Consider the following 15,197-nt stretch of genomic DNA (forward strand, 5'->3'; position numbering starts at 1 on the left):
GTGGCCATTTTTGGAGTTAACCAGTGGATGGAAGATCTGTCTTTCCCCCTCTCTCTGTAATTCTTTCAAATAAAATAAATATTTTTTAAGAATTATTTATTTATTTGAAGGTCAGAGTTATACAGAAAGACTGAAAGGCAGAGAGAGAGGTTGGTCTTCTGTCCACTGGTTCACTCCCCAAATGGCCACAATGACCAGAGCTGTGCCAATCCGAAGCCAGGAGCCAGGCGCTTCCTCAGAGCCTTCCCACGCGGGTACAGGGGCCAAAGGACTTGGGTCATCCTCTACTGCTTTCCCAGACCTTAGCAGAGAGCTGAATCGAAAGTGGAGCAGCCAGGACTTGAACCGGCACCCATATGGGATGCCACTAGTGCGGCAGCGGCTTTACCCACTATACTACAACACTGGCCCCAATAAATAAATCTTGAAAAAAAAAAAAAAAAAAAAAAAAAAAAAACTAACTTCCAAATTGATGTCCAGTGTTGTGGCACAGTGGCTTAAGCCACTGCTTGTGATGCCAGCATCTCATGTGAGTACTGGTTTAGAAGATTTTATTTATTTTATTTGAAAGAGTTACAGACAGTAAGAGGGAGAGACAGAGAAAAAGGTCTTCTTTCCATTGGTTCACTCCCCAAATGGCCACTACGGCCAGAGCTGTGCTGATCCGAAGCCAGGAACCAGAAGCTTCTTCCTGGTCTCCCACATGGGTGTAGGGGCCCAGGGACTTGGGCCATCTTCTGCTTTCCCAGGCCATAGCAGAGAGATGCACTGGAAGTGGAGCAGCAGGACTAGAACTGGCGCCCATATAGGATGCCAGTGCTGCAGGCAGAGGATTAACCTACTGCACCACTCCTAGCTGCTCTACTTCTGATCCAACTGTCTGCTAATGTGTGTGGGAAAGCAGAGGAAGATGGCCTAGGTATTTGGGCCCCTGCCACACTTGTGGGAGAATGGTTGGAGTTCCAGGCTCCTGGCTTCAGCCTGGCCCAGCTCCAGCCTTTGTGGCTATTGGGCAGTGAACCAGCAGATGGAAGTTCTTGGTCTCTGTGCGTCTCTCCCTGTCTCTATAACTGCCTTTCAAATAAATAAAATTAAAAAAAAAAAAAAAAAAAAAAAAGATTCCCAGGGCCTTCTGATTCCAAAGCTAGAGTACAAAATCCTAGTACAACTGTTTATTAATACCTTGATTTCTGCTGAAATCAGAGTTCCTTTTTGCAAAGATTCATAGACTTTCTTAATGAAAATACAGAGATGAGGTTCAACTTACACAATGCAAAAAAAAAAAAAATAATAAAAAAAAAAAAATCTTGAACTCTTACCATGTGGCCAACGTGAGCTTTGAGGTTGCTCAAATGGTTGCCCCTTATTGGTACAGCTTGGCTTCCTTGTGTATCTGGCTTTTCCAGGCCAATTTACTGGACAATTGTGACCATGCTGAGTCTCTCTAAAAGTAGAAAGTATTGTCATATTCCTAGAATTTCCTGTCAGCTACACTTTAATATTTTAATACCCCATCCACTTGTTACTGCTTCTTCTGTACCTTAGTGACCTTTAACATAGAGAACACTCAACAAATGACTCTGTATCCCTTATCTCTCAACCCCATTCCTTTATTCAAACAACTTTTTCAGTTACCTCTTCCCATTACAATGTTTACACAGTTTGCAGTTATTCATGTGCTTATTCCCCCATTACATTCTAGAAAAGACTCAAAGGGAACCTCTGGTATTTTCAGTCGATTCCAAACTACACGAAAGGGATCTGATTATGTCAAGTCTGTGTTAGTGGCATTTCCTCTAGCTACTTAACTTTTATGAGCAATAATTCTAATCATTTATTTTTGTCAAAGGCAGTAATTTTTAATATGTACTGCAAATTCATAATCACCTTATGAGTCACGATACATAACTTGCATGTTTATTTGCCATAGGAATTTTTTCCAATTTTTTTTGAGATTTTTTTATTTATTTATCTGAGAGGTAGAGTTACAGACAATGAGGGAGAGACAGAGAGAAAGGTCTTCGTCTGTTGGTTCACTCCCCAGTTGGCTGCAACGGCCGGAGCTGCGCCAATCTAAAGCCAGAAGCTTCCTCTGGTCTCCCACATGGGTGCGGGGGCCCAAGGACTGCTTTCCTAGGCCACAGCAGAGAGCTGGATCAGAAAAGGAGCAGCAGGGACTAGAACCGGCACCCGTATGGGATGCTGGCGTCACAGGCAGAGGATTAGCCTACTGCACCACGGCACCAGCCCCTCCAATTTTTTAAAATTGACACATAATTATTTATGAGTTACAATATGTGATTCACGTATACACTGGTAATACTTTTCTTTAGCATCCTATGTTTAATAATTCCTGCCCAATAGACTATATCTAAGCCCCCTACAAGTGAAATACATAATATCTGTAATTGAGTGAGAATAACTAGGCAGGGTGAGGAGGGAAGCAGAAGAAGTGGTTGGCTCATGGGGACTGGCTGCTTCAGTGAGAGGGACAAGGACAAGAAACAAGCAGAGAATAAAAAAAAAAAAGAAACAAGCAGAGCAATTAGTAGGAAAATTACAGAAGCAAAACAGATATACTGAAGTGCTTTATTATAGTTTAGGTAGAAAATTAATACCATTTTTGCCTGTTTCCTTAATAATTCTATAAACTTACAAAAACCTCATATTTATGGGGCTATTTTTTCTGTCATCGTAACTCTAAACAAGTTAGATACAAATAAAGAGTACTTGGTCACAAAGTACATTTCTTCTGGCCAGCACCGGGGCTCACTTGGCTAATCCTCAGCCTGCGGCACTGGCACACCGAGTTCTAGTCCTGGTTGGGTCACCAGATTCTGTCTTGGTCACTCCTCTTCCAGTCCAGCTCCCTGCTGTGGCCCGGAAAGGCAGTGGAGGATGGCCCAAGTGCTTGGGCCCTGCACCCGCATGGGAGACCTGGAGAAGTGCTGGGCTCCTGGCTTCGGATCGGCACAGCACCGGCCATAGCGGCCATTTTGGGGTGAACCAATGGAAGGAAGACTTCTCTCTGTCTCTCTCTCACTGTCTAACTCTGCCTGTCAAAAACAAACAAACAAACAAAAAAAGTACATTTCTTCTGATCAGGGCTAACTACTCCCAAATGACATGACAACCTTGTCTTACCTTCTTGGAGAAGGGCAGTGTTGCCATCTGGGAGACTGAACAGTGCTGGGTTTGGAAGGCAATGGTTTCTGTGTGGGTCCTGGTAGTTGAGCTGATTCAGATAACAGTTCATTCATTAGACTGTACGCCTGTGAGATTCGACGACTGTAGTGGTCACACAGCAGCAATCTGTAAACAGTTAGACACCATTTACTGAAACAGTCGTTTTCAGTCGCTATTTCGAGAGGAAACAGTGCCTAAAGAACAAGGAGCATTTTGTTTGTTTTGTTACCCAATGCTTTTCCAATTCTTTTCCTTGCAGTGATATCTCCTATAGTTTTCTGTTTATCAACAAAAAGAATATCATAAAAAACAGAATTCCTAAGGCATTACCTAGGCTGAGTGACCCTGGGCTAGAGAGAATATGAAGGGAGGAGCTACCAAACTCACCTGTCTTTTTCATGCTTCATCTTTTGTCTCAGCCGGATTTCCCTTGAAGTCATATAAAACTGCACAAGAAGTAACCAGTTAGTTCATTATTGTTTAATACAAGTATTTAAACCATTAGACATAATTCTGCTACTTAGGAAACAATGCAAAATGCCATATCTGATGAAACTTCCTAACCTAGCTAGCACAAAACCTGAAAATGTTAAAACATGGAAATTCAAGTAAAATCCAGTTTCATAAATGGAATGTGAAGTATGTATGCAGAAGGGAAGCAAGTTATCAGCTGAATGAAAAAAAAAAAAAAAGGAACATTTTAGGAGCAGAGATCCCTATCTGTTATACTCAATCTTGTGATTAATCTCACCAAGAGCTTGCTTGAAAAAGTAGAAATGAGTCAGACATTTAAAATCATCATTTTTGGGGCCATGTTGCAGTACAGCAGGTAAGGCCACCAGCCTGCAACACCAGCATCCCATAGGGGCGCCAGGTTCAAGTCCTGCTGCTCTACTTCCAATCTAGTAAAAGCAGCAGAGGGTGGCCCAAGTGCTTAAGCCCCTGCACCTACGTGGGACACCAGGAGGACGGTCCTGGCTCCTGGCTTCCGCCCAGCCTAGCCCAAATGATTGCAGACATTTGGGGAGTGAACCAGTGGGTGGAAGATTGTAATGCCTCTCCCTCTCTGCATACTCTGCCTTTCAAATAAATAAAATAAAATCTTTTAAAAATAAAAATAAAATCACCATTTTGATGCTTCAAAAAGTGCTACGTCCACTGTAGCCTGGAAACTCTTCAAAAATGTATGCCCCAGAAAGCAAATAGACAAACATCTATTATAGGCATCTCATCCCCCAAAATTATTGTTGTTACATGTAAGATTAATTCTTTTTGTACACAATTACCTATAAAAAAATTGGCCACCCAAAGGTAAATTAGCTTTCTTGACGTCATCTACAGTAGTATCTATAACAAATTAATCTTAATGATTTCTGATAGAAATTCAAATGAAAATTTTAATTACATTAACCCCTTTTTAATCCTATACTTTTTTTTTGACAGGCAGAGTGGACAGTGAGAGAGAGAGACAGAGAGAAAGGCCTTCCTTTGCCGTTGGTTCACCCACCAATGGCAGCCGCAGCTGGCCGGCGCACCACACTGATCCGAAGCCAGGAGCCAGGTGCAGGGCCCAAGCACTTGTGCCATCCTCCAATGCACTCCAGGGCCGCAGCAGAGAGCTGGCCTGGAAGAGGGGCAACCAGGACAGAATCCGGCTCCCCAACAGGGACTAGAACCCGGTGTGCCGGTGCCGCAGGTGGAGGATTAGCCTAGTGAACCACGGCGCCGGCCCACTATGTTTTTAATCAAGCTAAAAACTAAGAAATGTGCTTATAATTGTGAATGAGATGTTGCAAACACTATGCCCTCATAGCTAATTTTTTCTATATTTGGACACAACTCTAAACATCTTTTTATATAAAAAATAATTTATTTTATTTGAAAGGCAGAATTAGAGAAAGAGAGATTTTTCCATCAGGTTATTCACTCCACAAATGGCTGCAACAACCAGGGCTGGGCCAGGCTGAAGCTAAGAGCCAGGAGCTTCATCTGGGTCTCCCATGTGGGTGCAGCAGCCCAAGTACTTGGGCTATCCTTCACTGCTTTTCCAAGCCCATTAGCAGAAACCTGAATCAGAAGTGGACCAGTCAGGACTCAAACCAGTGCCCATATGGGATGCTGGTACTTCAGTTGATGGCTTAACTTGGTATGCTGTAATGCTGGTCCCAATTTTAACCGTTTTGAAAGTGATATTACCATGGAGAGGGGACATACACACACTTTAGCATTTTGGTTATATATCACAGTAGCCTCAAAGGTCACTATCATTTCCCTAACGCTATCCAAAAAATATATTAACAACATGCTCTTTCCAAGAAAATAACACACTTTAGACAATAGTTCAATTATTTTTGCATGGTTTGGTATTTATATGGCACAGCGTTAGCTGGAAAATTCTTACACAACGTGTTCTCCTTTTACAAATGACAGATTTAAAGATTTCTTTATTTACTTGAGAGGCAGAGTTACAGAAAGAGAGAGGGAGAGACAGGGAGAGAGGTCTTCCATCTGCTGGTTCATTCCCCAGATGGCTGCAATGGCCAGAGCTGGTCCAATCTGAAGCCGGGAGCCAGGAGCTTCTTCCACACGGGTGCAGGGGCCCAAGGACTTGGGCCATCTTCTGCTGCTTTCCCAGCCCAGAGCACAGAGCTGGATCCAAAGAGGAGCAGCCAGGATACAAACCGGCACCCATATGGGATGCTGGCACCACAGGTAGAGGCTTAGTCCATTATGCCACAGTGCCAGCCCTGTTATTGTCTTTCTGTGTCTGGTTTATTTCATTTAACACAATGGCGTCCAGTTTCATCCATTTTGCTAACAATGTTAGAATTTCATTCTTTTTTATATCTGAACAGTATTCCATCATATGTTTATATACCACATTTTTTTCCTGTAATCTATTGATCACAAATGTTGACTGCTGTGACTAGCACGGTAATGAACATGGCAATGCATGTTTGCTATGCTGATTTCCTTTCCATTGGGTATATATCTGGCTTTCTCATCTGTGGAAGTTAAAAAAAATTAAACTTGGAATAGTGATTAGTAAAGGCTGGGAAGGGTGGGAGAGAGATTAGATAGAAGGAAATTTTAGTGTTCCACAGTACCAACAGCTGAGTATAATTCACAATATATACTGTATAAAGAACAGGAAGAGAGGAGTTGTTAGGCTCCAGACACAGAAATGGGATAGTTGGTTGGATCAATTTACACTATACATATGGGAAACACTGGGCTTAATTCATGAAAATACATTAAGGGGCTGGCACTGTGGCGTAGCGGGTTAACACCCTGGCCTGAAGCGCCAGCATCCCATATGGGCACCAGTTTGAGACCCGGCTGCTCCTCTTCCAGCTCTCTGCTATGGCCTGGGAAAGCAGTAGAAGATGGCCCAACTCCTTGGGCCCCTGCACCCGCATGTGAGACCCAGAGGAGGCTCCTGGTTCCTGGTTTTGGATTGGCGCAGCTCCAGCCGTTGTGGCCAACTGGGGAGTGAACCAGCGGATGGAAGACCCTTCTCTCTGCCTCTCCTCTCTGTGTAACTCTTAAGAAGGCAAGAAGGGAGGGAGGAAGGGAGGGAGGAAATACATTAAGCATGGTGGGGCAGCTGTTCAGTGCAGTGATCAAGAATTGGTTTGGGACGCCTGCCTTCCCTATCAGAGTGCTTGGTGCACATCCCTCCTCCATTTCTGATCTAGCTTCCTGCTAACGCGCACTGTGAGACGTAGCAAGTACTTAAGTCGCTACCAACAACACAGCTTGAGTTCCTGACTCCTGGTTTCAGCCTAGCCCCGGCTTCAGCCTGACCCAGCCCTGGTTGTTGGGGAGTGAACCAGTGGATGGAAGATCTCTTTGTATCTGTCTCTTTGTCACTGTCAGTGTGTGTGTGTGTTTTTCTCTCTCCATTTCAAATACAATGACAATATTTTTTAAATGTACAACTACTACATGTTAATCAAAAAACATTAAAAATAATGTGTTCTACTAATGAGGCTGAAAAAAATGAAGCATTTTATTTTATATTAAAAAGTCAAAGATAAAAATATAATCTAATTATAACCTAAATTTTCATACTAATATGATTATCAAAGTAACACTGCTTTTTTTTTTTCACTTTTTTGAAGGAAAAAAATCTGACATAGCCACAGTGATGCCTGTTTTCAGGCTCAGAAAATAAACACTGACTGTTTAAAAGGCAGTTAAGGGCGGATGTCTGACACAGCAGTTAAGATGCACCACTTGGGAAGTCCTGAATTCAACTCAGCACTCTGCTTCTGATCCAGCTTCCTGTTGCTGTGCAACTTGGGAGACAGCAGGGTCGCTACCACCCGTATCAGAGACCTGGCTTGAGTTTCAGGCTCCTGGCTTCAGCCTGGCCCAACTCCAGCTGTTCTGGGCATTTGGGGAGTGAACTAGTAGATGAAAGAGTTCTCTGTCTCTAGGGCTGGCATTGTGGCGCAGCAGGTTAAGCCACGGCCTGAAGTGCTGGCATCCCATATGGGTGCCGGTTCAAGTCTTGGCTGCCCCACTTCTGTTCCAGCTCCCCTGGAACATGCATCTGGGAAAGCAGCGGAAGATGGCCCAAGTCCTTGGGCTGCTGCACCCACATGGGAGATCCAGAAGAAGCTCCTGGCTTCAGCCTGACCCAGTGCTGGCCACTGAAGCTACCTGGAGCGTGAACCAGAAGATGGAAGATAGTTCTCTCTTTGTCCTTCCCTCTCTCTGATCTCTGCCTAGCAAACAAATAAATCTTAAAAAAAAAAAAAAAAATATATATATATATATATATATATAGAGAGAGAGAGAGAGAGAGAGAGTTCGTTCTCTGCTTTTCAAATTAAATGACCAAAAAAGGGAGGCAGTTAAGAAAAAGGGGCCAGCGCTATGGCACAGTGGGTAAAGCCACCACTTGTGACACTGGCCATCTCATAAGGGTGCTGGTTCATGTCCCGGCTGCTCTACTTCTGACCCACCTCTCTATAATGGCCTGGGAAATCATTGTCGGGGCCCCTGCCACCCTTGTGGGAGACCCTGTGAAGTTCTTGGCTCCTGGCTTCAGCCTAGCCTAGCATGGCCATTGAGGCCATCTGGGGAGTAAGCCAGCTGATGGGAGGACTTCTCTTTTCCCCCAATACCCTGTAACTCTGACTTCCAAAATAAATAAATAAATAGCGAAAGAAAGAAAAAGGAAAAAGAGCAAAGAAAAGAAAAAATAAAAGCAAAACAAGGGCCAGTATATTAACAGCAGCAGCATCCCATATCAGAGTGCTAGGTCGAGTCCTGGCTACTCTACTTCTGATTCCTGTCTCTGCTAATGCTCCAGGGAAAGCAGCAGCCAGTAGCCCAACTGCTTGGGCCCCTGCGACCTATGTGGGAGACAAAAATGGAGTTCTGAGCTCCTGGCTTCAGCCTGGCCCAATCCTGGCTGTTGTGGCCATTTGGACAATGAACCAGAGAATGAAACATCACTCTATCTTCCAAATAAAATGAATCTTAAAAAAAAAGAAAAACAACCCCACACACACATTAGCCACTGTTCTGCAGGTACAAGATTAGACCATACTTTAAAAAATTCTTCATATATAAATTAATGTAGAAAATCAAATTTTAAAACAGCTTTCATATGCACAAAGCTGTTCAGCTGCCCCTAACTCTCACCGAAAATTACAAATTTAACTCCAGCAAAACACCTACTCACTCAACTTCCTGGTTAAAATGCTAGAGCCATAATGAGCCTGGAGGAGAAAACAAGTATTTAAGCTAGTTCAAGTGAAAGTGGTTTGTACAATATCCTGCTATATTTTCTGAAGTTTCTTAATTTTTCCTGAGCTAAGTAAACAGTGACTTCTAAACAAATAAAATTTATCCAAATTACAGTAATCCTTGACTATTTGACATGATAAAACTACACAGTCTATGGTAATCCCACTCCTGGGACATGGCGGACTTACCGGATTGCTTCTGGGGCAGAAAGGGTCATGTTCTTGCCCTCTCTTTTCTGCCAGCTGATTTAAGTACTCTGCCATTCTTTCTTTCCGTTTTCTTTTCATCCACACTTGAATCTCTCTCCTCTCTCTCTCAGTTCTTTGTGGACGCCTGCCAGAACAACGCTGAATCCTGAGAAACAGAACAAGATTTCGTTTACTTTTACATTTTCATGCAGATAGGAAGTACCATGACTAACTACTGTGTACTTGGAGTCTTCCCCTGCTCTAGGCAGTTCGCTAAAATCTGCTCCCTGAAATCCACTGAAAAGGGTCTCAGAATGATCAACTTCCCTATACATTTGCTTTAAGCTCTTTTCTCTTTACACTCTCTCTGGAACTTTTTTTTTTTTTAATTATTTATTTACTTATCTGAAAGGCAGAATGAGAGAAGGAGAGACAGAGAGGGAGATCTTCCATCTGCTATGAATCCCTGAATGGTCCTAATAGCCAGGGCAGGCTGAGGCTGAAGTCAAGAACTCCATCTGGGCCTCCCACGTGGGTGGCAGAGACCCAAGCACTCGGGTGCACTTGCCATCCTCTGCAGCTTTCCCAAGCACATTAGCAGGAACCTGGCTGGGGGCGCAGAGTAGCTGGGACTGCACCACAAGCCTGGATTTTAACTCTCAAACATACGTGGTCTCCTACATGGCTCCACTCTGCTTACCATTTCACTATTCCAGTCCTAACGGTTTTGTTTTAGATTTTCTTATCTATAATCTATATCCTAGACTCCATCACTTCCAGAACTTGTAACGCAGAGGGAACTGTTCTGGATCTCCCCAGCTCCTGCTCAGTTTCATGTCCCACGTCCACAGTCTGGCCAAGTCAATGACCAGGCACGGCAGGAACGGTTGGGTTGGCCCATTCCTGCAGGACACGGGTGACTCTGGGTGACTCTTGGCTCTCTGTCTCCCTAACCTTCTTTTCTTCCCTCTCTCCTTAAAAAGAAGGCCTCAGATCTTCTTCTTCTTCTTCTTTTTTTTTTTTGACAGGCAGAGTGGACAGTGAGAGAGAGAGATAGAGAAAGGTCTTCCTTTTGCCGTTGGTTCACCCTCCAATGGCCACCGCGGCCAGCGCGCCGCAGCCGGCACACCGCGCTGATCCGATGGCAGGAGCCAGGTACTTCTCCTGGTCTCCAATGAGGTGCGGGGCCCAAGCACTTGGGCCATCCTCCACTGCACTCCCGGGCCACAGCAGAGAGCTGGTCTGGAAGAGGGGCAACCGGGACAGAATCCGGCGCCCCGACTGGGACTAGAACCTGGTGTGCCGGCACCGCTGGGCGGAGGATTAGCCTTGTGAGCTGCAGCGCCAGCAGGCCTCAGATCTTCATTGTGGTCTAATGTCTGAGCTGAGTCCTAAGCGGAGCAGCCAGGACGTGAACCGGCTCCCATATGGGATGCCAGGACTGCAGGTGGTGGCTTTTTACCTGCTATGCCACAGGGCTGGCCCGCAGCCATGAGTTTCTACAGATCCTTTAGGATACAGCTCAAACTCTGGTGAAGTGCTGCCTTTGACTCTCCTGCCCTGGACCCCTTCAGCACACTGACATAACTTGGTCTTACATTTCTATCTCCAATCAGGAATAGAAAAAAAATTTTGTTATTTATCACTCTTGACATTTTTCCCCAAAGACTTATCTATTTGAAAGGCAGAGTCACAGAGAGGCAGAGACAGAGAGAGGGGTCTTCTGTCCACTAATGGCACCAACAGCTGGTACTGGGCCGACTGGCAGCCAGGAGCCAGGAGCTTCTTCTGGGTCTCCCACAGGGGTACAGGTCCCAAGCACTTAGACCATCCATCCTCTGCTGCTTTCCCAGGCCATAGCAGAGAGCTGGATTGGAAGTGGAGCAGCCGAAACTCATAGACAGTACCCATATGGGATGCCAGCACTGCAGGCAGTGGCTTTACCTGCTATACCACAGTGCCAGCCCCAACTTTTGACATTTAATAGACTTAATGAAATATTTATGTCATCAACTTAAAAACAGCAGAAAGAAACTTGTGCTATGGCACAGGTTAAGTCAATATTCATCTCTCTCTCTCCCCTCTCTCCAACTCTGCCTTTAAAATAAATCAGTCTTTAAAAAAAATATTGAAGGTAATTAAATGTGCTAGTTTAGGCAGTTAGGGTTTACAATGTTGTGATAGAAGGCCATAATATAGCAGATAAAGTCCACTAAATAAATAATCGTTTATTTTTCTCGGGGTGGGGGGTAGACTGTTTTCTGGTCAGTCTTTAAAGTCTGATTATAACACTATTTTTACTGAGGCAGTAAGTGGAACTGAGCTAGGAAATAAAGAAGTATAGCTGCTCCTTGTAAAGCTGACTCTATAAAAGTCAAGAAGTGAGGCTTGTGGCCTAGCAGGTTAAGCCACCACCCAAGATGCTGGCATCCCATATGGGTGCCAGTGGGGGACCCAGCTTCTCTACTTCGTTTTTTTATTGATACTCCAATCTTTAGTTAAAACTCTAATGTGCCAACTTGGCATTTTCCACTAGTTTGGGGAGCGGAACCCTTCATTAGCTTTACGAACTTTTGCTTAGGTGCTGCCTGTACAGGAGCTTTAGCAGCAGCCATTGCTATCTTTTTAGATGCCTGCTTAGCTTTTTTGGCTTCCTTGGCAGCCCTGATAGCTTGTTCTCATTGAGTCTGACTTCAGGTTTCTAACTTCTCTTGGCCGTTATATCAGCAAGAGATGCACCAGTGATGGCCTCTGGAATCTGACTGCACGGCGAGTTCGTTTCTTTTGGATTTCTTCCGGCTGCCCCTTTTATGTTTTCTTCTGTAGAGGACAGTGCAGTTTATCTGCCAAGGATTCCTCTTGGAAAGAAACTCAGACTCGCATTCTGTGTTAAGAAATGAGAACACCTTCCCATCAGTCCTCATGGTGCCTCCCGTGGCTGGGATCGATCGTGCACCCACTGCAGCTGCACAGCTCGACCTTCATGGCAGTGGCTCCCCATGGCAAAGGCTGCTCCCCTCCTGATCCAGCTACCTGTAAATGCACCTGGGAAAGCAGTAGAAGTTGGCCAAGTGGTTGGGCCCCTGACACCCATATGGGAGATCCAGAAGGACTTCCAGGCTCCTGGCTTCAGCCTGGCCCAGCCGTGACTACTGGAGACAGTTGGGGCACAAACCAATGGATAGGAGATCTCTCTCTGTCTCTTCCTCTCTCTGCCTTCCAAATAAAGGTAGGGAGGCAGCAGGCAGGCAGCAGGCAGGCAGGGCTGGAAGGCGAAGAGAAGGGAACTAAAGGGGAGGGGAGGGAGGAGCAGAGGAGGGAGGAGATGAAATGTATGACAGAGTGTTGAGACCCTGGAAAAACTCGCTGGATACAATGTGCTACACTGAATAAACCAGTTATGTACTGTTGGGGGAGAGGGGCAAATGACACATACACATCACAAAAACTAGTGATGAAGAAAAAGTATATTCTAGAATAGCTTCAAATTTGTTTCATGAATACCACATTAAAAATGTCCATTCTGAACATTTTTGAAACACCAATATTTTCAATGGGTTAAAAGTGAATTCTCGGGGTAGACATTTAATCACCATTAGCTGGCCATATCTTGCTTCACAGACCCAAGATTGATTCCTGCTCTGGTCTGACCAGGTTCCTGCCACACACTTGGGTGACCTGAACAGAGTTCCTGGGCTCCCAGCTTCAGCTCAGTCTAGCCCCGGCTGTTGCAGGCATTTGGGGAATGAACCAGTAGATGCGAGCGCTCGCAAGCGCTCGCTCTCTCCCTCTCTGACTCCGTGTGTGTGTGCCTGTCCCTCTCTCTCTGCCTCTAAGAAAAAAAAAAAAAGATTTTTTCAAAGTTTACCTGGAGATACTCTTAGCTTGTTGTTCTGTTAAGCCAAGCTCTTCACTGGAAACTCCACCGCCGGTTATCAGATCATCAATAATGTCTGCAATGTCAGTCAGGCCAGCCACCTGGAGTGCATCGACTGAAGCACTGTGTTTGCGAATGTGATTTGAGAAACAAAAATCAGTATCCACAACATAATGAAACAAAACTAAACATGTGAAACTACGCCTTTCAAGAGTACCTGAACACAAAATGATAAACACGTACCTACTCTTTCTGATATTTTGTCATTCTAATATACTAATTTCTAGTATTCTATGCTTTTCTAAATGAAAAGTCTAATCCACAACAGATGACTTGGCAAATGCATTTTGAAAAGCAAACTCTTAAGGACCAAGAAAAGAGTCTGCAGATTTTGCTGCTGAAATTCAATACACATTTAGTGAAGGGAAATGTAGCAAATGGAGTCTATATTCTAATTGTGTTAAAATAGAAAGGTATGTAACAATTTTCAGTTCTCAGTGGGAATTTATTACATTTCTTTAAACCATGCAAAGATGTATACTTTAAGAGTTCATACATATTGCAAAATTCCTAGAATACATATTTTTACCCAAACTTAATTAAAATCAAGAATTAGCTTTTAAAATATTTACCTTTCAAGTAATTCATCACTGTTATTTGCACCTTGAAGAAAGAAATATTATTAATAAAAATTTCAGGTCTTTTTTTGTGTCAATCAGTAATCACATATACAAATCATATACTCAGAAAAAGAAATATTTTTAAATCTCTGAATTGGTTTAAATACATATTCATCAACATGTTTGTCCTCGTCTTGAATACGCTATTTGGTACTACTACATTTCAGGATTGCTTCCTAGAATCTTGAGTATCCTGTAGAATATTTTTCAACTCCTCTTCCTTTAGTACACGGATTTTTTTATTTTATCCTTTAACTTTAGCTCTCACATATGAATATGGGAGACATAAGGTGTTTGTCTTTCTGGGTCCAGCTTATTTCATTCTTCATTCAACATGATATCCTTCAGTTGCATCTTTGGTACATGGTGTGGAATACCAGAATGCAACTGACTTTAAAACAAAACACAAATGACAAAAACCCTCTAGTAACCTGAAAGTAATACCTTTTGGAAGATATCTAATTTAAATCTAAGAAGCAAATTACTTGAAAGGACAGAAACTAAGGAATGACTTCTTTAAACCTTGTTCAATGTTAACTACATGTCTTTAAAGCAAACAATTTATTAAATCTTCTATAAGTTTACCTGGGAAAGACAAGTTAACACAGGGACTGCCTGTACAATTTCTTAACCAAAATCAGTAAGCTTTATTCCTTGATTACCACAATTCCTTATTTTTCATTTCAAAAAGTGATACTCAACCCCATCATCTATTTAACTTGCCAGAAGCGGCCCCCAGATTAAATCCATTCTCAGTGAGTAATTGTTTCCCAGTATTATGACTTCAGAAGAATGTGCTAAAAAATGGAAGTTAAGGGCTAGCATTGCAGCACAGCAGGTTAAGCCACCACTTGTGACACCAGCATCCCACACCAGAACACCAGCTCAAGCCCCAGCTGCTCCGCTTCCTATCCAACTGCCTGCTAGTGCACCTGGGAAAACAGCAGAAGCCGGCACAAGTACTTGGGCTCCCGGCTTCCGCCCGACCCAGCCTGGCTATTGAGGTCATCTGGGGAGTGATGCGCCGGCGCCGCGGCTCACTAGGCTAATCCTCCGCCTTGTGGCACTGGCACCCCGGGGTTCTAGTCCCGGTCGGGGCGCTGGATTCTGTCCCGGTTGCCCCTCTACCAGGCCAGCTCTCTGCTGTGGCCAGGGAGTGCAGTGGAGGATGGCCCAAGTGCTTGGGCCCTGCACCCCATGGGAGACCAGGATAAGTACCTGGCTCCTGCCATCGATCAGCGCGGTGTGCCGGCCGCGGCGGCCATTGGGGGGTGAACCAACGGCAAAGGAAGACCTTTCTCTCTGTCTCTCTCACTGTCCACTCTGTCAAAAAAAAAAAAAAAAAAAAAAAAAGAATATCACTGCTAATTTTTCCTCCCATATAAAATGGAATAAAAAGTGGTGCTAAATCTAAGTCTCAATATCTGCAATGGTAAAATGGAGATCATAAAAGTAAGCCACAGGCCAAGCTTAAACCAGAATCTGTGCATATAAAAAGTGACG

General features: G+C 44.0%; 1 protein-coding gene and 1 pseudogene across 7 annotated transcripts in view; both read right to left on the minus strand.

Annotated features, from left to right (window-relative positions):
* CPLANE1 (ciliogenesis and planar polarity effector complex subunit 1) overlaps positions 1-15,197 on the minus strand; it is a 133,848-nt gene that overhangs the window by 14,357 nt on the left and 104,294 nt on the right. For all 7 annotated transcript variants that reach the window (XM_051853812.2, XM_070056644.1, XM_070056646.1 and 4 more), the window contains 6 exons: positions 13,647-13,677; positions 13,006-13,137; positions 9,138-9,303; positions 3,574-3,632; positions 3,145-3,312; positions 1,320-1,444 (listed from right to left, as the gene is read on the minus strand). In XM_051853812.2, the coding sequence (XP_051709772.2) occupies positions 1,320-1,444; positions 3,145-3,312; positions 3,574-3,632; positions 9,138-9,303; positions 13,006-13,137; positions 13,647-13,677 (681 nt within the window). The remainder of the gene's footprint in view (positions 1-1,319; positions 1,445-3,144; positions 3,313-3,573; positions 3,633-9,137; positions 9,304-13,005; positions 13,138-13,646; positions 13,678-15,197) is intronic.
* LOC108177283 (large ribosomal subunit protein eL24-like) lies at positions 10,141-12,267 on the minus strand (annotated as a pseudogene).

This window comes from Oryctolagus cuniculus, chromosome 14 (genome assembly GCF_964237555.1).
Source record: "Oryctolagus cuniculus chromosome 14, mOryCun1.1, whole genome shotgun sequence".
Lineage (NCBI taxonomy): Eukaryota > Metazoa > Chordata > Mammalia > Lagomorpha > Leporidae > Oryctolagus > Oryctolagus cuniculus.